The sequence below is a fragment of the Nuphar pumila genome, chromosome 6 (genome assembly GCF_984573655.1).
Source record: "Nuphar pumila chromosome 6, dmNupPumi1.hap1.1, whole genome shotgun sequence".
Taxonomy (NCBI): domain Eukaryota; kingdom Viridiplantae; phylum Streptophyta; class Magnoliopsida; order Nymphaeales; family Nymphaeaceae; genus Nuphar; species Nuphar pumila.
Window position 1 is genome coordinate 83,887,066 of NC_143254.1, and position 25,777 is coordinate 83,912,842.

At 37.6% G+C, this 25,777-nt stretch overlaps 2 protein-coding genes across 7 annotated transcripts in view; one reads left to right on the plus strand and one right to left on the minus strand.

Annotated features, from left to right (window-relative positions):
• The first annotated feature begins 1,412 nt into the window (after window positions 1-1,412).
• On the plus strand, window positions 1,413-17,028 carry LOC149834993 (uncharacterized). 6 transcript variants are annotated; one of them, XM_090011639.1, is made up of 21 exons: window positions 1,413-1,795; window positions 2,665-2,919; window positions 8,803-8,927; window positions 9,098-9,142; window positions 9,240-9,321; window positions 9,396-9,464; window positions 9,553-9,723; window positions 9,805-9,870; window positions 10,608-10,676; window positions 10,801-10,944; window positions 11,038-11,102; window positions 11,436-11,678; window positions 12,795-12,907; window positions 13,076-13,179; window positions 13,265-13,306; window positions 15,091-15,207; window positions 15,294-15,345; window positions 15,425-15,486; window positions 16,219-16,280; window positions 16,351-16,402; window positions 16,661-17,028. In XM_090011639.1, the coding sequence occupies exons 1-21, from the start codon at window positions 1,601-1,603 to the stop codon at window positions 16,664-16,666; spliced, it is 2,139 nt and encodes a 712-aa protein (XP_089867765.1). In that variant the 5' UTR covers window positions 1,413-1,600; the 3' UTR covers window positions 16,667-17,028. The 6 variants fall into 6 exon arrangements, 4 of the variants coding, with proteins under 4 accessions (XP_089867765.1, XP_089867767.1, XP_089867769.1 ...); XM_090011641.1 differs by having other exon boundaries at window positions 13,076-13,173; XR_016432810.1 differs by lacking the exon at window positions 15,425-15,486.
• Window positions 17,029-17,854: 826 nt separating this feature from the next.
• LOC149834994 (uncharacterized) overlaps window positions 17,855-25,777 on the minus strand; it is a 58,795-nt gene continuing 50,872 nt past the window's right edge. The window contains exons 7-9 of the mRNA XM_090010358.1: window positions 19,644-19,685; window positions 18,362-18,703; window positions 17,855-18,138 (exon numbers count right to left, since the gene is read on the minus strand). Of these exons, the coding sequence (XP_089866484.1) occupies window positions 18,612-18,703; window positions 19,644-19,685 (134 nt within the window). The 3' untranslated portion in view covers window positions 17,855-18,138; window positions 18,362-18,611. The remainder of the gene's footprint in view (window positions 18,139-18,361; window positions 18,704-19,643; window positions 19,686-25,777) is intronic.

A 25,777-nucleotide genomic window follows, 5' to 3' on the forward strand; every position in this document is an offset into this window, starting at 1 on the left:
AAGATGAAGACCACACCCATCTCGAAAAATGCCAAGATGGGTGGTTGTCAGATGCAGCACCGCTGCATATAATATGAACACTTTTCAAAAGCTCCGGAGTTAGCATATAACTCTTTCTCTCTCTTCAAATTGCCATATAAAATCAATTCATTCCTTATCTCCCTCTCTCTAGGGGTATCCCCCATATCTCTACTGGAAATCTCTCTGCTAAAATATCTCCATAAATCACTTGTCTATTTTCTCATTGGTCATTAAAAAAAAACTTTTGCATGAGGTTGGCCAGCCTCACGCATAACGTTATCAACAAAATATATTTGAATTGCATACACTTTTCTATGCGTTTATTTATCTTATTTACCATAAAAACTAGCATAATCTAGGCTGGTCCATATATAGATGGTCAATTATGTTTTTATTCAAATATATGTTAAGCCATATAAAAGGGTATTTATTTCCTTTCATTGTTTGGTAGTATATTATTAAACATGATTTATCTAAGCCTATCATATGAACAGGCCACTAAATATCTAGTCAACAATAATGGAGCGAAACCTAGGCATTAGGTTTATAAGGAAATTAGGATGGAATGCGAAGCAACGTAATAGAATCGGCCTACTCTAATCGGTCTTTAATTGATTTTTGTTTTCTTAATAATAGGCTGAATCAGTTTTCTTTATTAGTTTTTATGTTAATTATTGGCCATTTGGTTATTTATGAATTAAATGCATATTTTAGAATCATTGGACACTATAAGTCGTCATTTACTTTATTCTTGTATTTTTTTTAAAACTGTTTGAATTCTTTATGTTTTTTACGGTTTTGAACTTGAAAAAAAAGGCCGATCGATCGGCTGATTTTCCAAAGTCTTTTTGGAAAGCAATTCTTTCTAAAACTCCAAGGATATCAAATGAAAACTTTGTTGAACCCTCAAAGTGCAAAACTATTCACATGATAACATTTCATATTAAGTGTTAGACTTCTCTTTTCATATTTTCTCAACCACATTTTCACGTCACACAAAGAAGATAAAAAAATCTTTATGTATAAAATCTTTCTCAGTTGTAAACATGTCCTTTGAAAAATCTAATTTTATCATAAAAAAATTATAAAAAATATTCGCAAATATGTATAATATAAATTATATACCAAAAACGCAAAATACAAACAAAATTATGAACAATATAAATTATAAAACACTGCGCAGAAAATGTCTTCATTGCACTAGTGGATATCCACAAGCCGAAAAGGGCATAGCTGTTATTTTGGCCAAATTGAGAGTCAAGATCATCACATTAACAACATTATCACCGCCCCAACGGAGTCCATCCACCACGGAATGCCATGTCTCCACGTGTCATACACTGGATGGCCCCCATAAAACGGGAGGCTCCGCAGCCGTACGTGGCGGGCTTTTTCGATTCAAGATCCCGAGCTCTTCTGCTTCCCCGAAACGAACCCTTTCCTCCTCCCAGATCGTTCGCGATCCCGTTTGGACTTTCCGCTCGTGATCGTGATCTTTCCCTTCGACGTTGGGAATGCTCGGGCTCTCGGTCTCTCGTCCCCTCTGGTTGGAGTCGGGGTCCCGGGGAAGCCTCTGAGGATGGAGAGGAGGGGGCGGCTGGAGAAGGAGGCGGCGGCGGAGCGGCGGAAGTACCCGATCCGGACGGAGGACTACGAGCTGTATGAGGAGGTCGGCCAGGGAGGCAGCGCGGCCGTCTACCGCGCCCTATGCGTCACCCTCAACGAGATCGTCGCCATCAAGGTCCTCGACTTCGAGAAGGGCCAGGCCGATCTGGTAATCCCGTCCCTTCTAGGTTCCGTCGCAGATGCATCTGTTTCTCCGATCGTTCGATCGTGAAGCAAAATCGTCGAATTCGATGCTTGTTTAGTCGTTCCTCATTTAAGGATATTTTAGTCGGTTAATTCGATTGAGTTGATAGCGTGTCGAGAATTCTCGCGTGTTTGATCCGCTCTGTTTTTTGTTCGAAGATCACATTGTAGCGTGCGTATTTGATGTTTCATCAATGGATCCGGTATACTTAGGTTGATGAAAAATTAAGGGCTTTTGTAGCTGAATTCGTCGACGGATTCGTTTGTTGAACTGCCGATGAAAAAAAAACTGAGGCACGATGAATTTTCCTGTTTAGATACGAATCATCTGTGAATCGGTTCAATGGATGCGGTCCTTGTGTGAATAATTTGTGTTAACTAGTGTGAATCACAACAGTATGTTCTTCACATATTGACATACTCTCGATAGATAAAGCGTAGACCACAAGTGGTTAAACTCGTCACATGGGTTCGGATTGATCCCACGCACTTGCAAGAGCATGCCTAACGGGACAGTAGCTTGATTCTGTCGAATTTGGTAATCTAGGAATGCAAAGAGAGAGAGAGAGAGATGGTTTATGCATCGGCAGTTAATTCTACAGCATTTGGGTATCGTCGGTGTAACGGTACAGACAACAGTGAAGGGCGTGTTGCGTACTACTTACTAGTTTGAATTTCCACTTTGTAGAGAATGGATTTTGATGAATCGTGCTTTTGTTTTCCGATGCGACAAATGGTAGTTGGCTTGATTTTTGGGTTTTTTGATATAATGAGGAGTTGTAATTGGTGAATTCCGTGGATGTATAATTTGAACGGTTTTTTTTTTGTGTTCAGGATAAGATTCGGCGTGAGGCACAGACCATGATTTTGGTCGACCATCCTAATGTTCTTAAGGCGCACTGTTCCTTTGCGAATGATCATAATCTCTGGGTTGTCATGCCTTACATGGCCGGGGGGTCTTGCCTTCATATATTGAAGGCTGTGTATCCTGATGGATTTGAGGAGACAGTGATAGCAACTGTGTTACGTGAAGTTTTGAAGGGTCTGGCATATCTTCATCACCATGGTCACATTCATCGGGATGTCAAGGTGAGTATGCTTCTATGCACATATATGAATGCATTTTCCTTTAGAGTTGTTTTCAAATGTAAGAGAATGCTCATTATTTAATTGCTGAGGGGTTGGATATTTTCTTGATTGTTTTATTTCATGCAGGTTCTGTTTTTACATGTGGAAACCTTTATAAATTTGAGGTGACTTTGAGAGACTATCCTGCAATCATCTTTTGTGATCATTACTGGATGGAGAATCTGACACTGATCAGAACGTAGATGTAGGGAAAACCATCTAAAATTGCGCCTGATAGTATTTGATGCTTTGATAACCTAATGCTGTGAGGTGAAATTCTGAAGATGCTTTGACCCATTCTTATTGACTACTCGAAGACGCCTCATTTAGGTGAACATGCACCTGTTAGAAAACCGGCCCTAGGGAGGGACGGTTTCTACAAATCCGGCCTTGTGAGGGCAACAAGAGGGTGTGCCTTAAACACACAAATAGGTAAAGAAAAGGTAGGCGGAGAAAGTCATATCTCTTGGTCGGCTACACAGGGAAACATAGGGTGGATAAGGGATCGACGACAAGAGAGGGAGAAAAGGCGTTCCTTCCGAGTCGATGACGAGCGGGAGAGAAATACATTCTCCCACAGAACAAGAACACGAACAAAAAACGAATCTTAGAGCAATCTCTTAATAAACTTCATTAAAAATTAACTTAAGCTAAATGCATTTATTTATAGATTTACAAGAGGGCAACAGGGTAAAAATACACATAGTCCTCCACCCTAGGGAAGACTCTACGGGGGGGGGGGGGCACTAGAGTCTCAGACTGGGTAGGACTCTAGGATGAACATGTTTCTCTGGGAGTCCTGGGAGAAAGAGAGACTCCTTCTGCGTAGTCTCAGTGGGTGGGTCCTGCTGAGGCAGATCTGGCTAGTCGGACCCAAAGCAAGAAATGATTCGTAATAAACCATGTCTCTCAAACTCGCCTTGCCCTCAAGGCGAGAACTCCAGGCATTGAGTTGTTAGCCGACCCTCTTCCTCTTTTTTGAATCTTGTTTCACCTTGTAGATTATGGTCCACAATATAGAACCAGATCTTGGGGCTGCTCTATAAACTAAATGAACCAAGCAGGATCTACCCCAATATGTGTACTTAAGCCAACATTCTTTCTGATTCAACCAAAGTCATGTGAGAGACCTTCAAAGTAGAACAAGTCAAACGAATCTGGAGTAGTTGGTTGAGACCAATTATAGATCAATTTTGAAGGAACTTGATTTGGTCTAGATAAGTTGAAGGTATGAAGTACATTTGGGTTGGATAATATAAGTTTGAGAAGGATTTGAATTTGGTTAGGAAATTGGACATGGGGAGGGTTTGAGATTGAATATGACAAGCTCAAGTTTAGGTCCATTTTATGGTTTTCAGAGATGAGGATATGAGGGTCCACAATGGGTTTAGGAGATTAGGATTCAAGACACGAGTTTAGATCTAAATTTTCTTGAATTGGATTTGGCTCTTGAGAAAGGTCTTGGATGGGTTCTAAGGGAGGGAGGGATGTATGAGGTCTTGATTAAGTTTCATCTACTTCGGTTTGGTTTGGTTGAGGGGTGTCTGAAAGCTTTTACTTTTCTCTATTCAATTCATTTTCAATATCCAAAGCATGTTGAATAACTTGCTCAAGAGAAGTGATTGTGATGCTTCTTATTTTTTTGAATATCAGAAAATCATTCCATCAATATACTTGTTAATCTGGTTCTCTATAGTTTTCTGGGTTTGGGTCTCCCATTTCACGCGATAAAATTGCTTTGTGTATTCTTGTACGAGCTTGGAGCCTTGAAAAAGGTAGAGGTATAAGATCTCTGTCATCATATATTCAAGAGCCGCATGCATATCCAGATCTATTAGAATTTAAGGCTGAATTTGGGTTTGGTCTTTTGGTCATAGGTCTTAGGTATGCAAAACATTTTTTTTTGGATTTTTAGGGTTTTTAAATGGTCAAAAATAATTTATTTCTAGGATGGGCCAGAGCATTATAGGTTCATTTTGGTATTTTGGTGTTGAACAAACTTCAAAGATCAGACCATATCTCAACGATACAGATGAATTTTTGAAATCTATAAGTTGGGTTTGAAAGCTAACAAATGTCGTTACCTAGGATAAAAAATTAAGGATTTTATGGCTTAGGATCAGGCCTAGGGAATTTTTTGAAGTTTAAAACCGTTAAGTCGTCAGGATCTAGTCAATGGATCTGACAGGTTTCGGTAAAACGATGATATCTACAGTCTGAGACTTGATTTTTCCGATTTATAAATTGGGATCGATTTAGGATGAGTAGGGCTAACTATGGTAATTTTTTAAGACTGTCAGAAGACCCAAATAAGAGCAGGTCTGGGCCGAATCCTCCTAAACAACAACAACAACAACAACTACGCCTTCATCCCAAAACAATTGGGGTCAGCGATATGAACCAAAAAAGAAATTCATTTTGGGTCTTCCACATGAATCCTTTTCCTCCAATCATTTCTATCCAACGCCATGTCCTCGGTGAGGTTCAAAGCATTCATATCCTTTCCTATCATCTCCATCCAAGTCTTCCTAGGCCTACCCCGACCTCTTTTAACTAATGTATTTTCCCATTTCTCCAACCTTCTAACTGGAGCATCATTAGGCCTTCGCCGAATATGTCCAAACCACCGTAAACGATTCTCTCGCATCTTATTTTCAATGGGTGCAACACCTACCTTCTTACGTATCTCTTCGTTCTGAATCTTATCTTTTATTGTATTTCCACACATCCATCTAAGCATCCGCATCTCAGCTACACTCATTTTTTGAATATGATGTCTCTTGGCAGCCCAACATTCCGTACCATAAAGTAAAGCGGGTCTAATAGTCGTCCTATAAAACTTTCCCTTCAACCGCAATGGCATTCTACGATCGCACAGCACTCCAGTAGCACTTTTCCATTTCATCCACCCAACCTTTATCCTATGATTTACATCTCCATCAATTTCTCCATACTTTTGAATGATGGATCCCAAATATTTGAAATAATCATTCACCGGTATATCTTGCTCACCAAGCTTCACTACACTCCCATCACTACTTCGTTGCTTACTAAACCGACATTCCATATATTCAGTCTTACTCTTACTCAACTTAAAACCTCTAGCTTCCAATGTCTGTCTCCATAATTCTAACTTAGCATTAACCCCAGCTCTAGACTCATCAATCAAAACAATATCATCAGCAAACAACATACACCACGGTACATTTTCTTGAATTGATCTCGTAAGCTCATCCATCACTATCGCAAATAGGAAAGGGCTTAAAGCAGATCCTTGATGTAACCCAACCGTTATCGGAAAATTGGTTGTCACCCCTCCACAAGTGCGGACATTGGTTACTACTCCTTCATACATATCTTTAATTATACTAATGTACTTGAGAGAAACACCTTTCTTCATCATTGACTTCGCCGAATCCTCCTAAAAATAGGCAAAATTTTGGTTTGACTTCCAGAGGTTAGAGGTCAAAAGAAGCCATATTCGAACGATTTCAAGTCTGATTTGGAAGAGTCAGAAACGTAGAATCTGATCTCAAAGTTGCAGATGATGACTAGATTACTACTGACCGTGATGAATCAAACACCGTGAAGTGTCAGATTGAAATCATATTCAAGAAGGGCTTGGGCCCTTGCTGGAGAGACACTAAACTAACAGGGTAGAGATCTGTAAACGGTATCTATAGCGCCGCGCATGCACACGGATGGGTAGGAGTGAAGCTCATGCACACAAGGCAGACATGTCTCGGGACAACTGTCGAGGACTTGGGTTGGTCAGACCCTCCCAAAAGTATCTAGACCGCGCCAGAATACGAATCCGGACTTGGTGTGGGCTGAAAAAATTTCAGCCACAAGACTACTAAGTCGTTGAGACTGTCCTCTGACTCCAGAAGACACAAAAAATGTCCTGGGGGGTTCGTGAACTAAATTGAATCCTTCAGATTCAATGTAGATCAACATTGGGACTGATTGAACATCACTTACGAAAAAAAATCTGACATAATTAAATAAAATATGATCCCGAATATAAATATGGGCGTCAAATCAAACCTGTACGGAAACCGTGAAGGGCGTGGGCCCTTGCTGCATTGTCTAATGCAATTGGTTGGATGGCGTGACTCTCGGAAATGATGCTCTGATACCACTGTTAGAAACCTGGCCCTCGGGAGGGACGATTTATATAAATCCGGCCTCGTGAGGGCAACAACAGGGTATGTCTTAAACACAAATAGGTAGAGAAAAGAGAGTGGTGTGCAACGTTGAAGGAGAGAGAGTCGTCTCTCTTGGTTGGCTATATAGGAAAGGGTGAGGTGGATGGGGGGGCGACGACAAGGGATGGAGAAAAGGCGTTTCCTTCCAGTCGATGATGAGCGTATAAGAGAGGCGAGGGAAAAATACATTTTCTTAGAGAACAAGAACACGAACTAAGAACGAAGCTTAGAGCAATCTCTGAGTAAACTTAATTAAAAATTAACTTAAGATAGATATATCTATTTATAGATTTACAAGAAGGCAAAAGGGTAAAAATACACACAGTTCCTACCCTAGCAAGGACTCTAGGGGGGCGTCCCACCACAGTCCCAACCTGGGTAGGATTCTAGGATGGACAAGTTTCTCTGGGAGTCCTGGGAGAAAGGGAAACTCCCTCTACGCAATCCTAGCTGGGCGGGACTCTAGTTGGGTGGATCCTGGCTGGTCGGACCCGAAGTAGGAAACGGTCCATAAAAACACCAGTACTTAGTCTCATTTGGCATGGTCGCTGAAGTTATTTTATGTGTGGTGCACACAATGTTCGTTACTGAGAAGTAAAATGATCAACGTAAGCGGTAGTACCTTAAGCGAGCGTACACCACAAAGGCCTTGCTTATTTTCGTGATGTTATAGGTCGTGCTGGAATATGTAATTCCTCTTGTAGATTCAGTCTAGAAATGAGTTTGTTCCTTATTCCAAGATAGAAGTTGCTTTGAGACTGTTGTCATAATTGTGAGTTCTATGTCTTTCTTGGCAGGTGATACCAGTTCAGCTGTTGTGTAGACATCCGGCAACAAGCATGAATGTTCAATGAATTTTGCTCATGAGTATCTCCTTTTAAGTTGTTTTTAACTGATTCTGAGTTTTTGTTTTCTTTGTTCATTGAAAAGGTAAAAGAGGCAAAAAAATAAAAGGGTGGAGAAAGAAAAATATGTTCTAGGACTTGTTCCTATCAAGAGCATTTTGTGCATAAATGTTTGCAGCACAAGGTTTGCTATGTATAAACAGCTCATTGAGGAATTTCCGAGGGATGATCTTGACATTATCAATCCTCATTGGTTTTATGTTATTAACAGCTAATTTGAGAAGCTAGTTCTCTTTTTAATGATGATTGTCAAAGTGATTGCATGTCTAACTCCTGTAAGTTGAATTCTTTAAAAATTGCATGCATTAGCTTCATGAAAGTGCATACTGTAATCAAAAGTGATTTTCTAAAGTAAACAGTGATAGATATTGCTGTGCATATTCTCCCAATTTAATTGCATTTTATTCTTTTCTGGAAAATTGTATAACATGGTTTTGATTGCAGGAGCGAGGGAAAAAAATATCTAGTTTGAATCCATGTATAATAAAGGTGGCAAAAATTATTGATACCTTGTACATTTACCAATATTTTATTGATAACCAGGCATTATGAAGAACTGAACAGCTTCTGTTGTAACATTGTATTTTTGGTATGCTTGACTTGTATTAGGTTTCCATGCGGCTGACATAAACTAAATTTCTATTTTGTATCAGTTCTGTATGTTGTTCTTGTGCTTCAGATGCTGTTACAGAATTTCTGGTCATGCATTCTGTTTATTCTTTCTATCACAGGCAGGGAATATTTTAGTGGATGCAACAGGTGGTGTTAAGCTTGGAGATTTTGGTGTTTCTGCCTGCCTCTTTGATTCTGGAGACAGGCAACGATCAAGAAATACATTTGTTGGTACACCTTGCTGGTGCGTATTGTACTTTTATAATGGAATACATTGATGTTCTGATTTCTATGAGTTTTTGTTCCTTCTAATGATCATCTTGGTTTTATTTCATAACTATGAAAATGTTGTAAATAAGGGACGTATATGTTGCTTCACCATTTTTCTTTTTTCCCATGTAAATTTAACTGCAGGATGGCACCTGAGGTCATGGAGCAGTTGCATGGTTACGACTTCAAGTAAGCCTGATCAATTTGTTTGTTATTACCCTAGAGTTGTCAGCAGAAGTTTTTGGTAGATTATGCTAAATGTTTGTCTGGTGGCTCATTCTTCTAGGGCTGATATGTGGTCTTTTGGAATAACTGCATTGGAACTTGCCCATGGTCATGCTCCTTTCTCAAAATATCCTCCCATGAAGGTGCATATATGTCATATGCAGGGTGTTAACTCCATTTTCAGAAATTAAGAAGCTAACCCGAATTCATCATGTAGGTTTTGCTGATGACTTTGCAGAATGCTCCCCCAGGTCTTGATTATGAAAGAGACAAGAAGTTCTCCAAAGTACTGACAGTCATGTTTGTTGAATTTCATGTATATTTCAGAGTGTTGCCTTCTCCCTCCTAAGAAAGTTCTGTGCTTTGTTTCTTAGTCTTTTAAGCAGATGATTGCCATGTGCTTGGTTAAAGACCCTTCAAGGAGGCCTTCTGCAGAAAAGCTACTGAAACATCAATTTTTTAAGCAGGCTCGGTCCAATGATTATCTGGCTCGAACAATCTTGGAGGGTTTACCGCCTCTTGGTGATCGCATAAGAGCACTGAAGGTTAGGATGCTTTATGCGAAAAATCTGAACCAAAGATGTATTTTAAGAGTTCATTTTCTCACAGATTGTATGTTCTGACAGGATAAGGAAGCTGACATGCTCGCTCAGAAAAAGATGCCCGATGGGCAGAAGGAAGAGATATCCCAGGTTTGACATTGTCATCTTTTATGCTAAAAATTTCTAGAGGCCTGTGCATGTTAGCCTTAGTATGGAGTTGTGATTTTGTTTTCTTGTCTTTATGTAACTTTGTGTTGGTTCCAGTAGGTGGCTGTGTTCTGAAATTATCTATTAAGGCACGTAAAAATGATTTGAACAGGGTGCATGTAGGCCTGTTTTGGTTGCCAATTTCTAGAGACCAGCTTATTAGATTGTTCAGTTGCCCTTTGGTGTGCTTTTCCCGATTGGTTATTGTAATTTTATGTCTGTGTTGGTCTCATAGTTGCACCTGTGCAAATGAAATAAATGCACGATGCTTGGTGCTAAAGTAACAAAGTCAGCAAGAAATGAACTTGAGGGCGCTGTCAGAAGAAATGCTGATCTTGAGATATATGCTGTTTACCTCTGTTTGAGGTGTATAATGAGCAGATGTGATCTTGTTTCTGCGTGTCATGGGCCATGGCTTAATTGTTATCCATGAAAAGACCTTCTATTATTGACCTTTTGTCATTCCATTGGATTTTCTATTGTTCTTGAATTGTATTAGCCTATTAGGGAACAATCTTTTCTACCATGGAGCGTAGTGCTTTGTTTGTCTCTAGGTTATGTGGTAACATTGACAAAGGAAATTCCTTCAGTCATTTAGGACTGATTATTGAACATCTGTTTCTAGTCTCTTCCTAACATGGTTTCCTTGGTTGCGATGCTTTGATCTTGGCTTTGTGCAGAATGAATACAAACGGGGGATAAGTGGATGGAACTTTAACATTGAAGATGTTAAGGCTCAAGCTTCTTTAGTATGTAGTCGTATGATTGGCCAAATCATATGTTGGATTCTTATTTCTTTTTCATAGGCATTTTGTAGCTCAGGTAGCTGCTGTGTGCCATTTATTAAATAATGATTGCTCTGGTCTTTAGTAGATTCACGATGTTGATGAAATTCTTCCTAGTAAAGATCAGGTGGAGCCCTTGAATCCTCTACCTTCCCTTGACAATATAGAAGGTCAATCACAATACCACTGTTCATTTTATGGTGACTCTTTAAAAAATGAAGCAGTTGATCAGGTATGGCTCACACTTGTGTTCTCGGATTGGTAATGTTATATTTGCTTGTTGGTGTCAAGATTTCTCACATTTGAGCAATTGGTGACATTACAGGAAGAAGAGCCTATAAAACAAAGCAGGCCGGCTTCTCTTCATTCATCAGACCAACTCTTGAACATGTTCGACTGATTTCCCTCATCTTGCATTTGATTGTAATTATTTTTGTTTGTATGAAAGATATACACCTCAACGAAAATCCATGCTGAAGAAGGGAAGCTTGTGAAAGTGATTGAATTTTGTACATCCAGTAAAATTTGGATGACTTGGATAATGCTTATGTATGAAATTTGGAAGTTGATTATTCATATTAATTTTGTTGAATTTGTTCAAATTTGGCATCAGATGTCAAGCATGTGCATGTCTTATACTTTTATTATTGTGATCATTAGTGTTGTTCTTAGTGTCAGTGTAATCTGCTCTTGCAAGCTTATTGTAGCTAACTTTTTTTGCAGAGGAAAATTGAATGGTTCTGCGAATGAAACAGCTGCTGTTGGCCCTGTGATGCAAGAGGATATCAAGCAGAATGGTTTTGTCATGTCAGATTCTTGTGCACATGATGTGTTTAAGATCACCAAAGGCGATGATTCAGAGATTGAACCAAGGTGTATGGACGATCTATCTAGACAAATTCATCATGTAAAAGGGTTGTCTACTGGGCAAATTCTTATAGACCTTCCCCCACCCAGAGGAGAAAGGTTAGTTATTCAGATAAAGGCAATGAGATTACAAATGTGTCTACCTAATATTGTTTGCCTCGTTATCATGGAATTGAATCTGTTGCATAATTTTTGCTTCTGTTATAAAATATAATCTTTTTCATAGTTGTTAAGTTGGAATTCAGTTCCCTTGAAAACGGGTAGGAGAATGTTTTGGTTTCACTGTTGAAGCACACTTGTGTTTCACATTTGCATAGGATGGTGAAGATTATATGATGTCCTTAATACTTGATTGAATCGTTAGTAGTCAAATGATCATGCTGCCCCTGGTTAGAGGTGGGCAATGGGCCTGGCAGCCCGCGTGCCGGCCTGCCATGGGCCTATATATTAGACCCAAGCTTGGCCTGAACTGGGCTTCTGGCCATCCCTGCCAGATGTGGGCTGGCCCGGACCCAGCCCATACATACATACATACACAGTTACACACACATATTATTATATATATATATATATATGTGTGTGTGTGTGTGTGTGTGTATGAACTTATATATATTATTTATAACACATTTATATTATAACTATCTAAACTATATATATATATAATATGTATGATACATATTTCCGACCTAATGGGCAGGCTGTGATCCAAGTTTTTTTCATTGGGCTGGCCTGAACTGGTCCAGCCAGGTCAATGGCCTGGTCCATTAACTGGTTGGGTTGGCCTGTTGCCCACCCCTACCCCTGGTGGAGCTACATATAGCTGCATTATTGTTTGTATGTTCTTATGTATCATGAGAGTAAATTTGTTGAAATGTTGATGAAGGGTTTCTTTTGTATGAAGATCTCTTCACATCCGAAGCATGTCGTAAGCCAGGGGAAAGAAGCATACTAACTTGATTTGTGTCCTGCTACAAGTGAAAAAAGAGGGCAAATGAGCATTTTCGGTGGGCTTTTGGAGAGTCAATGTGAAAAACTTGGGCATTCATGAAGGATGGAATGACAGGTTTAAATGACTTGAATGCTCAGGATCCTGAACCCTTACTATTGGGTGCACCATTGTCATGTGCTTATGTTTTTGAGTTTTTTGTTTACTCTAACTAGCAGTCTCTTTGATATAGTAGCGTTCTTTATTAATTGAGCATGTCCCTTTTTCAGCGACGGTCAGAACACTCAATCTCAGAGCCTTGGGCAGTTAAATTTGGAAGCAGTTTATAAGGGAGTGGGTGATGTTCCTCCTGAAAACATTCCTAGAACACCTAAGTTGCCAGGCATGCTTTGAGTTCTAGTCATTCCCTTCCCTTTTCCTTTTTTTCGCATCTGTCTGCAGATTCTTGGTTCTGACTCATTTATACATACAAAATTCTGTTGTCCCATTATGAATTTTGCTTCTTGGGCCACGTCATTTCCATGCATTTTAAGATGCTGTTTTATTGCAGCATCAAATGCCGATGAGCTTGGTGATAAGGCTAAGGGGCCTGTTGTCCAGCAACGGGGGCGTTTCAAAGTGACATCTGAAAGTTCTGATGCAGAAAAGGTAGGAGTATGTGAGTATGGTATTTTGTCATCAATGTGAGTGATTGTTGTATCTGAATTTTTCTTGACCATGACTCATCGTTTCTTTTCAGGCACTGCCATCCCCTATTCTGCAGAAGAGTCAGAGTTTGCAGGTAACTGCATCTTTAAGAGTGAAGGGACCCACATATTGTGTTGGGGAGTTCTCTATTCTTTTGCCATGTATCATATCGTTGTGAAGTTATGTGTGTCATCATCAAGGGACTGTGTTCAAAAGACATTGATTGGATCTCTTTTTCTTGTTTATGATACTCATCACCAGACAAGGATGTTTAGTAGGTACTAGTTGGATTTATGTTGCAGTTGATGAAAGCATCTCAGAATGCATTCCTTTCTTAATTGTTTTTTAAATTTGAAAGAAATTTTGAAGTGTCAAATGTCTTGTGACTTCGTACATGTTGTGTAACTGATCGTCATGCATTCATCAGTTCATCAAAAGATATGTAGATTAGTATGAGTACTCAGCTGGAGTGGATTTATGATTAAACAAATAACCCATACATTTTTTAAGCAAAGTTGTGAAGAGAAGGATTTCATGTGATGCCATCTTTTGGAAATAAACTTTTGAGGCACACCTAGACAAATTGAAATACAGAAAATCACAGACATTCTTCTGCATAATTACTATTCTGCACTTTCTTTGTGCAAATACTTGATCATCACAGTATTCATGTAAGATGACATCCTTTGCATCAAACAGAAAAGCTAGCTATTGGACACTTCCTCTATAATGCACAATTTTGGAGACGAAAGAAATGTATGACAAATCTATTGCCATATTCATCAGACCATTCCTTAGCTGGAACTTGCCCTCTATGTATTTTTATTGAGCAATTGTATCTTATTTTAACATTATGTTGGACAGCTAATTGCATTAGATATTGTCTTCCTTTTGTATTCCTCTTCACACTTATTTTCTGTGCATTAAACTCCTTTTTTCTTCACTTTTAACTTCATGAATAACGTTTAAACATGGTCTTATTGAAATCAATGAAAGACTTCTACTGTGAATCTTTCAATGGGATTGGGTTGTTGCAACCTGGCATCCCTTTGGCCAGGTTTGCCAGTGGCAGTGGAGAAAGGAACAAAAAAGAGCACTGAAGGTAGATGAAGAGACTTGGCAGCTGTTGATGCTGGCACATCTTAATTCAGATAAACAGATTGTTAGATAGTTGAGACTATTCTTCTCACTAATAAGTGGTGAACTACTTCAGTTTGAACTTCATCAGTTCTTACAAAGATGTTTTTGACCCTCTTTTCAATGCGATTCTTCATATATCTTGTCCTTATTTGTGTTTATGGGTGAGCCAACATTGTCTTTTCTCCTGATTACTTGTCATGTCATAGGCCTTTGTTATACTCTGTACCTTTTATTGTTATACACCTAGTAGGTAAACTTGGTTGTTAGTCTTCTTCTTTTCTGAAACATTGTAAAAAAAAGTATCATATTTTTTGGATTTTGTAAATGGTGTACATCACGTGTGTGTGTTGAAATTCATATGAAATATTTTAATCTGTTGCTTCCATTATAAATTAGAGAAATGTACGGGGTCATCATTTTTGCTGGTCCTTTACAGTTCTAGAAATCCTAGACCAGTTTAGGCCGGAAGGAATAGTAAGGTTGTTTGGTCTATATTGGTGTTGATTTGGGTTATTTTCTCATTTTGTGCCATACAATTTTTTACTGTTTGTACGTGCCAGAGATGTATTGTCTTCTTTTTGCTAAATTATACCATTTGCATGAATGGAGAGAGAATTGTTGCATTAGCTTAACTGCACCTTTAGATTATAAATAAGGTTCATGTTTCTTCCGTGTACCTGTTTGACATAAACTAGTGATATTCCTTGTATGGATAACTTAAGGCTACCTATCATGTAGGTGATCCATCAACAACCTCCAACACCTTCTCCAACACCTTCTGAAGTGACATCCAATCAACATATCCCAAATTATCTACATTTGCAAAACATCTTACACCAGATTAATCAGCTAAGAGTAAGCATTAGAATCAGTTTTCTATGCTTTTAATACTTTCTCCTTTTCCTTTTTGGGTAATGATGCTTGTTGGCATCTGCTAACAGGACTGTGTTTTGTCAATGATGAAAGAAATGAATGGCGGTGAGGTCTCCCCTGGTATGTATTTGACACAGTTTTGGTAATTGCTTATGCTTTTCCTGTAATAATTCATTATGTGTATTTACCATTCTTACAGCTAATTGTGCATGTAATTCTGGTCAAAAGCCAAGTTCGCTTACAATAACTGAGAAATCATTGGTAAGTGTCCATTATAGATTCCGAGGGATAGTCACAATCACAATAATTTTGACACACTGCCCTGGATTGTAGTCAATATTCTATCTCCTGTTGATTGTTTTGATCTGTATAACTTCTCAACTAAACGTCGTTACTTGAAGATTTTGCACCTTGAACTGTTGACATGTTTCCATGAAATGGTTTGATGCGTGTAAGCCTAAGATTTTGGAATTCCTAACTGATATTCTTTTCAAAATCCTGATAATTCAGACTTTTTTTTGTGAATTGTGATCCTTGAATAATTGAAAATAGCATGGGGGAAGAGATAAATTTCAGCATACTCAGGAAGTGATTGATATACACGAGGTTTTAAAAGGTGGAACTAAAGGATATCCAGTTATGTAGGGCTAAGGGAAAAGCTTCAAGACGATCCTCTGAAAAAATTTATAGTGCAAATTTACTTCTCTTTTGGTTTATTCTTTTAATCTATGTACTGAATTATGAAATATGATCTACTTTATGGAATACTGCGTTATTTCTTTGGTAGCTCAAATAATCAAACAAAAATAGATTGAGATTTGTACCCTTGCTTTTATAGCTTAATAAATGAAAAAGAAATGGTGAAATATACTATTAATTCTCTTTTTTTTGGATATAGCAATCTAACAGAATATATGCGTTTACAAAGTGAGACTTTTCCATTTTTCTTCTTCTGTTTGTGTATTAAACTGTGTTCTGTTTCTTCTCCTATAGTTGGAGGCTGCGTATGAGAGAGAGAAGGAATTAGTTCAAGATCTAACTGATACAAGATGGAGGTATTGGTAATGAAGAATTCCAAATTAAACATCATGAAATGGACATATCTGATGCATTTCCCTATTGCAGGCTCATCTGTGTCACGGAAGAAATGCAAAGAATGAAAATGAGGAACGGTCAGGTTGGTACAGTTGTTTTCGTGTTAAGTGAATGTTAGCTCTGATTCTGTTTGTTCAGCTTTTACATATTCACACATCAGATCATGCAAGTCCATTACGAGTCCCACCTGTGAAGGTGTTATTTTGTGTTGGATTGGGTTCAATCTCTGCATTCAGGGTTCCAATATAAGGAACCATGGATATCTATCAGCCTAGACAAAGGGCATTATGATGTCATTGGCATATACTATTATATTCTATTAACATGTGATGTAAACCAGGTCTAATGAAGAGATGCAAGTTTGGTGGGACATTATGAACTTTTGACTGGAGGAAGAAACAAAGGTGGTAAGGGGGTTTCAATAATCATTAGAACCAAAGAGCTTATCTTCTCAATAGTGGGTACATGAATCTTGGAAGAGGTTCCTAGATCAGCCTTCTGAATCAGAGCTGTGCATATTCTTTGTATGTGTGTATATGGTTACACAATTAGGTAGATATTTGTATCATATCCATAAACGTCGCTGCCCTACTCCCTTTCATTCTTTTCATTTTATCCTGGTTTTGATCAATAAGGGTTGTCATGCATCTTCATGATCATTGTTACAGAAATATTGGGATTTATAATTAATATGCTTTTTGTGATTAACTATTTGGGAATTGGTCAATGAAGTAGGTAATAAAAGATCTGCCAGATAAATCCATTCAATGAGGCTATCTATAAGATGTGGTTCTATTTTTGTTTTTTGGTTTTTTTTCTCTTGCCTTTGGATAGAATTGACGGTGAATGGGGGCGATGGATATCTATCAGCCGATCAGTGTAATACTTCAATTTGTGTCTGATATGTCAAAGCATGAGAGAACTGGTCTTTACCAGCTCCATTTTTTGGGTGAACAAAAGAGGCAGGGCCTTACCAAGATTGAAAATGCCTCCCAACAAGTCTCCTAACCTGCTGCCTCCACTTTAGAAGAGGTTGATCCTGATCCTATATCCACCTAACGTGGGACCAATTTTTCTTGAAACTGTCACAAAATGCTGTGAAATGTTTTTTTTTGGGTTATAGGCAATCTGGGGGATAACCCCGTGTGGTACAAACCTCAGACCCCTCGGTCATGATAGTGCACCTGTAAATAGGGCAAGCTATATATCCATCCAGCTATGTTATTCGATCTGTAATAGGGCAAGCTGGTGACCAAATGACGTTGCAAAACAAATTTGGTCATTACCAACTGTGTGTGTGTGAGTGTGTTGGGGGGGGGGGGGGGGGCTCCGCTTGTCTGGTAGGAGCAGCTAGTGCACGTCACCTTGTGTTGGGACGTTGCAAGTTCAAATCTCAATGGTATCCATGTATTACTGGTAGGCCCTGCCTAACCTCAGCTTGCCTTTCAGTAAAAAAAAAAACAAATTTGGCCATTATTTCTTTTCACTAGTTTTGGATGTAACTTTAATGAAGTTCATTGACAACATCTCCAAGTTCTCTGAATGGTACATGTTATATTACAGAACCTCCAAGCAGCTTAAAAGTGCAGAAGAGCATAATGGCAACAAAAACAAACCAAAGTGCACTAGAAAGTTGTCATATTACAGAACCTCCACTTGTGTATGCACCTAAACTGAAACCAAGTATCATGGTAACGAAAGCTAGTCCTAGAAAGTTGTTACATTTACAGAACGTTCAATTGCAGCTGAATTAAGTGCAACTAGGTACCGTGAGCAATCATATTTGCACTTTACAATGCACCACTGCATCATCTGAATCTGTGATGTAAACCCCAGAATTAATTTATTCAATAACCATGGCAAGTAATCTATGTGAGGAACGTGTGGTAAGCAGGGTCCTGTATCAAGCTGAAGGCCCAGGATGGAATCCCTCTGCCACATGGGGTGGCTGTTGTTCTGGTAGGGGTCCGCCTAACCCCAGCTTGCCTTTCAAAAAAACACAAAAACAAAATCTATGCGAGGAACTTGAGAGTTATCTTACCGAGATAAGCTTAAGCAGGTGGTCACTCGGAGCACAGTAGTCCAACCTGAAATAAGAGAGAACAGAGGCAAAAACAAATCCAAACTTGGAGCTGGCCATCTTATTACCTAAAAGCTACTGGAAATATTTGTTTTCCGAGACCTACTGAAGCACAGGGCATGCCAAATTATTCTGAAGCTGTTGATGAAAGCTGAAAAGCCTTGCGGGAACTAAAGGTTCCTGGAAGCAAATACTGAGGATACAAGTGCCTCTAACTCAAAATCTTGTTATCAACTTTACTTTGTCTTCTCCTGGACACTATTTCTGAAGCCCAGGCCTGGCCCACATCAGTTTGGAACTTTCCTGCATGTCGAAATGTCAGATGTATTTTATTGCTATTTGTCACAGGAAAAATAAAAAATAATACATGGTATGACAGCCATATAAAAATGTGGATCCACCTTCTCGTAAGAGAGTCAAGTATGGACAGATCCAGGATAAATGTAGTGATAATAGACGGATTATTACATAGACCGGCTGAAAAAAAGACATGAAATCTGAGAACATTGATATGCTTAAAACATAGACAGATCAATGCCCAACCATATCATGTTTAGAACATTGATATGCTTTGAAATCTGAGAGGATAAAGAAGAGATGAAAAAAAAAATTGGAGACAAAAACATAGCTAAAGTTCCCATTATGGGAAGACAGGTGGTACGTATCAGATTCTGGTGTTCCAGGGTTTCAATACTGCTGAAACACTAAAACCATGAACATCCTTTGTTAAAAACAACATATCTATTAAGGTCAGAAGTGTCATTTTGAAAGTTCCCAGAATCTCACTGCAGCCAGCCCATTACTTCCATGTGGGAAAAAATTGAAAATTTCTTTACAAATTACTTGGGAAACTGAGATGCAGTCAAGGACAAGAAGATGCAAAAACTAAAAGCATGTCAAAGTGCTATATATGCATACAAGAGGAAAAAAAAGAGGGTGAAAAAACAGAACCAGTTATTGACTTTTATAACACTCAACTGAGAGTTGGTGCCTGATAAAACAGTTAGTTCATTTTCTAGAGGATTCTTTTATCTCCCATGTTCACGATCATGATAACATGTAAATACTCATATCTGTCAGTTTGGGTCTGTGGAGTAATCATTTTACATGCAAATCATTCACATCCACGTTTACACTACATGCAGGCATTGCGTGTGCAAAAATCTACAGATGTGCATGCATCCTTTGCTGTGTTTCCAAAACAAAAACAAAGAGAGGCAATCAAGTTTGATGAGTCATCAACCTGCTGTTGATTCAAAAAACTCCTCCAAATTCCGCCCTTGTTCTGCATAGAACACAATAAGCCATAAGAACATATCAGACACCAAGTATAACACCTTGCACTCGCATGCTAGAGGTGTAAGTGTCTATATATGATCACAGATAAATCCTAAATGGGTTCTATTGCATAAACATGATATGACACAGGGTACAGGTAAGACACACTTGGGTATGGGTTAACAAAGTATGCACTGTTGAGAAACTCTGTTTTGTTGTATTTGATTTCATATGATATGATAATATGTCCTCTTGAAAAATGTTATATTATGACTGAATATGTTTTGCCATAAATCTAACGAGTATTTGATGCAAGGATATCTCACCCAAAAAGGATGGAGACTTCCTGTTCAAGTACAAACTATGGTGCAATCATACTCCTAGAAGAAAAAGCTTGATGAGCCATGCATTCCTAAAGTTCAACTGAAGAAATCGGCTACCTCAAGATGAAGATTTTTTTCTTCTTTAGAGTCATATGTAACCGAACCTTCAGGAACATGCATATTGCATATTACATACTCATTCATAAAAGCTATATCATAAAAGTACACGATAGTTTCAAAAAGCTCCTTTTTGAAAACTAATAATTGTACCTTCTTACAACCCTTTATGAAAAAGGTATTTTGACATGATTTCAAAATGTAATAATTGTACCTTACATCATATACAAGACAACATGAAAAGAAATGTAGGAAAAAGACAAAACATGAAATCGACTACATAAAGAAAAACAAATATAATATGTTTTTGAAAAGACTCTAGTTACCTTCTTTAAAGAAATGATTTCAAATATGGGTAAAAGACAAAACATGAAAATCGGCTACACAAAGAAAACAAATATAATAAAGGTTTTGAAAAGACTCTAGTTACCTTTTTACAAACCCATAGAATGTCGACTTACTTGAAGTCATCATTCTCTTTGTATAGCAATAAACACCTCCTGTAAGAAATCCTTGTTAAAATATCCTTCTCAAGAATGTCGACTTTCTTGTAGTCCTCATTCTCTCTGAAGACTTTGAAAACCACAACATAAAGAAAACACTTGACATGACTATGTACAAATAAATATCTCAAAGCACTCATTGTACTTACACTCATTTAAAGTAAAGAAGTACTTATGTACCTCAAATCATTAATTAGAATAAAGACAAAACCACACTCCAACGTTCAATGTACTATTGTAAGAAACAGACTTTTTACATAAAATATGTATTACCTAAAATTTACAACGACTAGTGTACCCTATATTTTACTTTTATGGAAAAAGACTTTTTCGAATTTCTCTAAAGATGTTTTTGAAATGACATATCATTTCACATCTCAAGAAGGCTACGATTTAAAAATGTAACGACTACTTTTTTAAAAAGCTATATAAACACACTCAAATAAACTATTCAACAAATGAAATGGACATGTGAGCTTACAACGAGAAAAATTCCTATTCGATATTTGAAAAGAGAGCCTTGAAAAAGAAAGAGAAAAAGAAAAGAAAGAAAAGAGAAAAAGTCAAGTGTAGCTCTTTGACAAAGAGTATCCTCTGAGTGACAAACAGAACATTCTGAGAATCCTTCATTCGTGCATTCATATCATTCTGAAGTATCTATAGGAAGTATTGTAACTCTGTTATTCACTGTTTTCCTTCTTTGTTGAAAGAAGTAGACCTCTGTGAAAGAGGCTGTTGCCCTTCTCTGTTGAGAGAAGAAGACTTCTGTGAAAGAGGGTGTTGTCCTTCTCTGTTGAGAGAAGAAGACGTCTGTGAAAGAGGGTGTGCCCCTTCTCTGTTGAGAGAAGAAGACCTCTGAGGAAGAGGGTGTTGTACTATTTATCCGGTGACTCGGATGTTATAGTGGAAAAGCTCAAGTGGTTTGCTTGGGGACTGGATGTAGGTCTGGGTATTGACCGAACCAGTATAAATTATGTGTTTTATGTGTTGTGCCTTATTGCCTGATTATTTTATTTTATCGATCTTTATCGTATTTCACTATTCACCCCCCCTCTAGTGAAATTTCATTTGGTATCAGAGCAGGTTTGCTGGTTTCGACATAACAAGTCTTCCAGCACAAATGACATCTACCTCTTATGCTCGTGATATTGAAGGTCAACACGCATCTCGTCCTCCTTTCTTCAACGGCTCCAACTATGGATATTGGAAGTGCAGAATGGCTATATTTCTCAAATCCATAGATTTTGCTGTATGGAAAATTGTTGAGCATCCATACACATCTCCATCCGCAGACTATACCTTATGGTCTGATGAAGAAAAGAAAATGGCAAACCTAAATGCAAAGGCTATGAATGCCTTATATTGTGCCATTGATCAGAACGAATTCAACAGAATATCTATATGTGAATTTGCATATGATATTTGGCATTCTTTAGAAGTTATTCATGAAGGAACCAACAAAGTAAAAGAAGCCAAAATTTCATCTCTTGTCAGAAAATATGAGTTGTTCAAAATGAACAAAGATGAACCCATCACAGAGATGTTTACCAGATTCACCAACATCACCAACGATCTGAAATCTCTGGGTGTAACATATTCCCAGACAGACAAGGTGAAGAAAATCTTGAGATCTCTCACAACTGATTGGGAGAAAAAGACTACAGCTATTGAAGAAGCTCAAGATTTATCTAAGCTTACTCTGGACGACTTAATAGGCAATCTTATGGCCTATGAAGTCCACATGAAAGAAAGAAGGGAAGAAGAACTACTGACAAAGAAAACTCTAGCCTTCCCAGCTTTATCTGAGAATGAAGACTCAGATAAAGAATCTGAAATTGCGCTACTAACCAGAAAATTTCAGCGCTTCATGAGAAGGAACCGGCTTCCAAACAAGCACAAGGAAAGAAAAGATCCTAAGGAGGATCCCATGTACTATCAATGTAATAAGCCAGGTCACTTGAGGCGTGACTGTCCCCTTCTCAAAAGAAAGTCCAAGACCGAGGAACCAAAGAAGAGGTTCTTCAAGAAAAAGGCTCTGCATGCTCAATGGGATGACTCAGAACCATCCACCAGTGAAGAGTCAAGTGATGATGAAGCCGAAACTGCAAACATGTGCTTCATGGCAAACAAAAGCTCTGTAAGTGAAATTTCTGATTTCTCCTTTGAAGAACTTCTAGATGCTTTTCAAGAACTATTTGAAGAATCTAGAAAATTAAGCTTCAAAAATAAAACTTTAAAATCTGAAAATTTAGAGCTTTCCCAGAAAAATGAAGAACTCAGCAGTAAAAACTCTGAGTTGAAAAAGAAAAATCTTATTACTTCTGAAATCTCATCTACCAGCTTCAAGACTAAAAAACTGCAAGTAGAAATTTCAGAATTAAAAAGTAAAACTGAAAACCTTATGAAAACGGTTTTCAAGTTTACCAAAGGAAAAGAGAACTTGGATAAACTCCTATCTTCTCAAAAAGTCTCTTTCTACAAGAATGGTATTGGCTACTCTCATTTCAACAAGCCTTCTTGTATGAATCAAAAGACTACTTTTGTGAAAAGTTCGTCTGAACCAAATAAGGAGTATTATAATGTTCATTTTTTTAACTCCTCTAAGGTTGTAGACAAACCCAAATCCAAATGGATATGGGTTCCAAGGTCTAACAAAGAGGGATCTGATTGGGTACCAAAAAGAAATTTTACTTAATGATTTGCAGGCTCCAAACAAGAAGAACAGATGGATTCTAGACAGTGGATGTTCAAAGCACATGACTGGACATTCAGACCTCTTTGTTGTTCTTCATAAAAAAGGAGGAACTGTCACCTTTGGTGATAACAACAAAGGTTTGATAATAGGTATTGGTAATATTGGAAATATAGATAAACCTCTTATCAAAGACGTTCTCCTGGTTAAAGGCTTAAAACATAACCTTCTAAATATTAGTCAAATGTGTGATACAGCTTATAAAATTAGCTTTAATCATAATGCTTGTCTTATAGCAGACAACAACGAAAATATTATCTTAAAAGGTATAAAAAAAATAATATATATGAACTATACCTAGAAAACATCACAGAACATTGCCTCATAGCTAATAATGACTCTCAACATCTATGGCACATGAGAATGGGTCATGTCAATTCTAAATACATGTCTAAATTAGCTAAAGATAAGTTAGTACGTGGGTTACCCAAAATATCTTTTAAAAAGGATTACTTTTGTGATGCATGTCAATTACGAAAACTGTCAAAATCATCTTTCAAATCAAAAAATATCATTTCAAGTAAAAGACCTTTAGAGCTTCTCCACCTGGATCTTTTTGGTCCTTCTAGAATAGCTAGTCATAATCACAATAAATACGTTTTTGTTATTGTAGATGACTACTCAAGATTTACTTGGGTAATATTTTTGAAAAACAAAAGTGACACGTTTTGTCAATTTGAAATCTTATGTAAAAAATTACAAAATGAAAAATCTTGTTCTATTGTTAAAATCCGTAGTGACCATGGAGGAGAATTTGAAAATGAACTTTTTGAAAATTTTTGTAACTTGCATGGTATTTCTCATAACTTTGTCTTTCCTAGAGCTGCACCTCAAAATGGTGTAGTAGAAAAAAAGAATAGAACCCTTCAGGAATCTGCTAGAACTATGCTCCAACACAATAATCTTGCTAAATCCTTTTGGGCAGAAGCTGTTAATACTGCATGCTACATAACAAATAGAGTTCTCATTAGACCCTTATTAAATAAAACTCCCTATGAACTATTCTATGACAGAACTCCAAGAATAGACTATTTCAAAGTCTTTGATTGTAAATGCTTTATCCTAAACACAAAAGATAGCCTAGATAAATTTGATGCTAAATCTATTGAAGGCATATTTTTAGGATATTCAAGTCATAGTAAAGCATACAGGGTTTTCAATAAGAGTTCTAATACTATTGAAGAATCTTTGCATGTTAGTTTCTGTGAATCTATTGATCAATCTGTTCATAAGCAAACTAACGATGATGATGTTGAAAGTACAGATTTATTTTTAGATAACACAGTTAAGTCTAATAAAGATGATCATCAAAGAACATATGTCGATATCAAAGATCATCCTCAAAAGCAGATTTTGGGAGACCTGACAAAGGGGGTTCAAACTAGAGCTCAGCTAGAACGGATTGCAAACATGGCTTTCATTTCTCAACTTGAACCAAAGAAGATTGATGAAGCCATCATTGATGAATTCTGGATGCTAGCCATGACTGAAGAACTGAATCAATTCCAAAGGAATGAAGTTTGAGATCTTGTACCAAGACCAAAGGATCATCCAATCATTGGGACAAGATGGATCTTCAAAAACAAGCTAGATGAAACAGGTAATGTTATAAGAAACAAAGCAAGACTAGTAGCTCAAGGATACAACCAGGAGGAAGGTATTGATTTTGATGAAACATTTGCTCCTGTTGCTAGACTTGAATCTATTAGAATGTTTTTAGCATATGCAAGCTATATGGATTTCAAATTATATCAAATGGATGTTAAAAGTGCCGTTTTAAATGGTTTTATAAATGAAGAAGTTTATGTAAAACAACCTCCAGGATTTGAAAATGAACAATATCCAGATCATGTTTTCAAACTCAAACGTGCTTTGTATGGTTTAAAACAAGCACCTCGTGCTTGGTATGATAGACTTAAAACCTTCTTGTTAAAAACTGTTTTTTCTATATGCAAAGCAAACTCTACATTATTTGTAAAAATAGTGAATGATCATACCCCAATTGTTCAAATATACGTAGACGATATCATCTTTGGATCATCTAACAACACTCTTTGTGAAGAATTTTCTAAGTCCATGCAGAAAGAATTTGAAATGAGTATGATGGGAGAACTCACCTACTTTAATGGACTGCATATTAAGCAAACCAAGGATGGAGTTTTCATCAATCAGTCTAAGTATGCTCGTGAACTTCTAAAGAGGTTCAACATGAACTCAACTGCTTCAAAATCTACTCCTATGAACACTACTACTGTTTTGGACAAAGATGAAGATGGTCACTTCTGTTGAGAAACTATGTTTTGATGATACATGATAAATATGATATGCTTTCATGATGCATATATATGATACATGATAAATACATGATATGCTTTCATGAGATATGATAAATATGATATGCTTT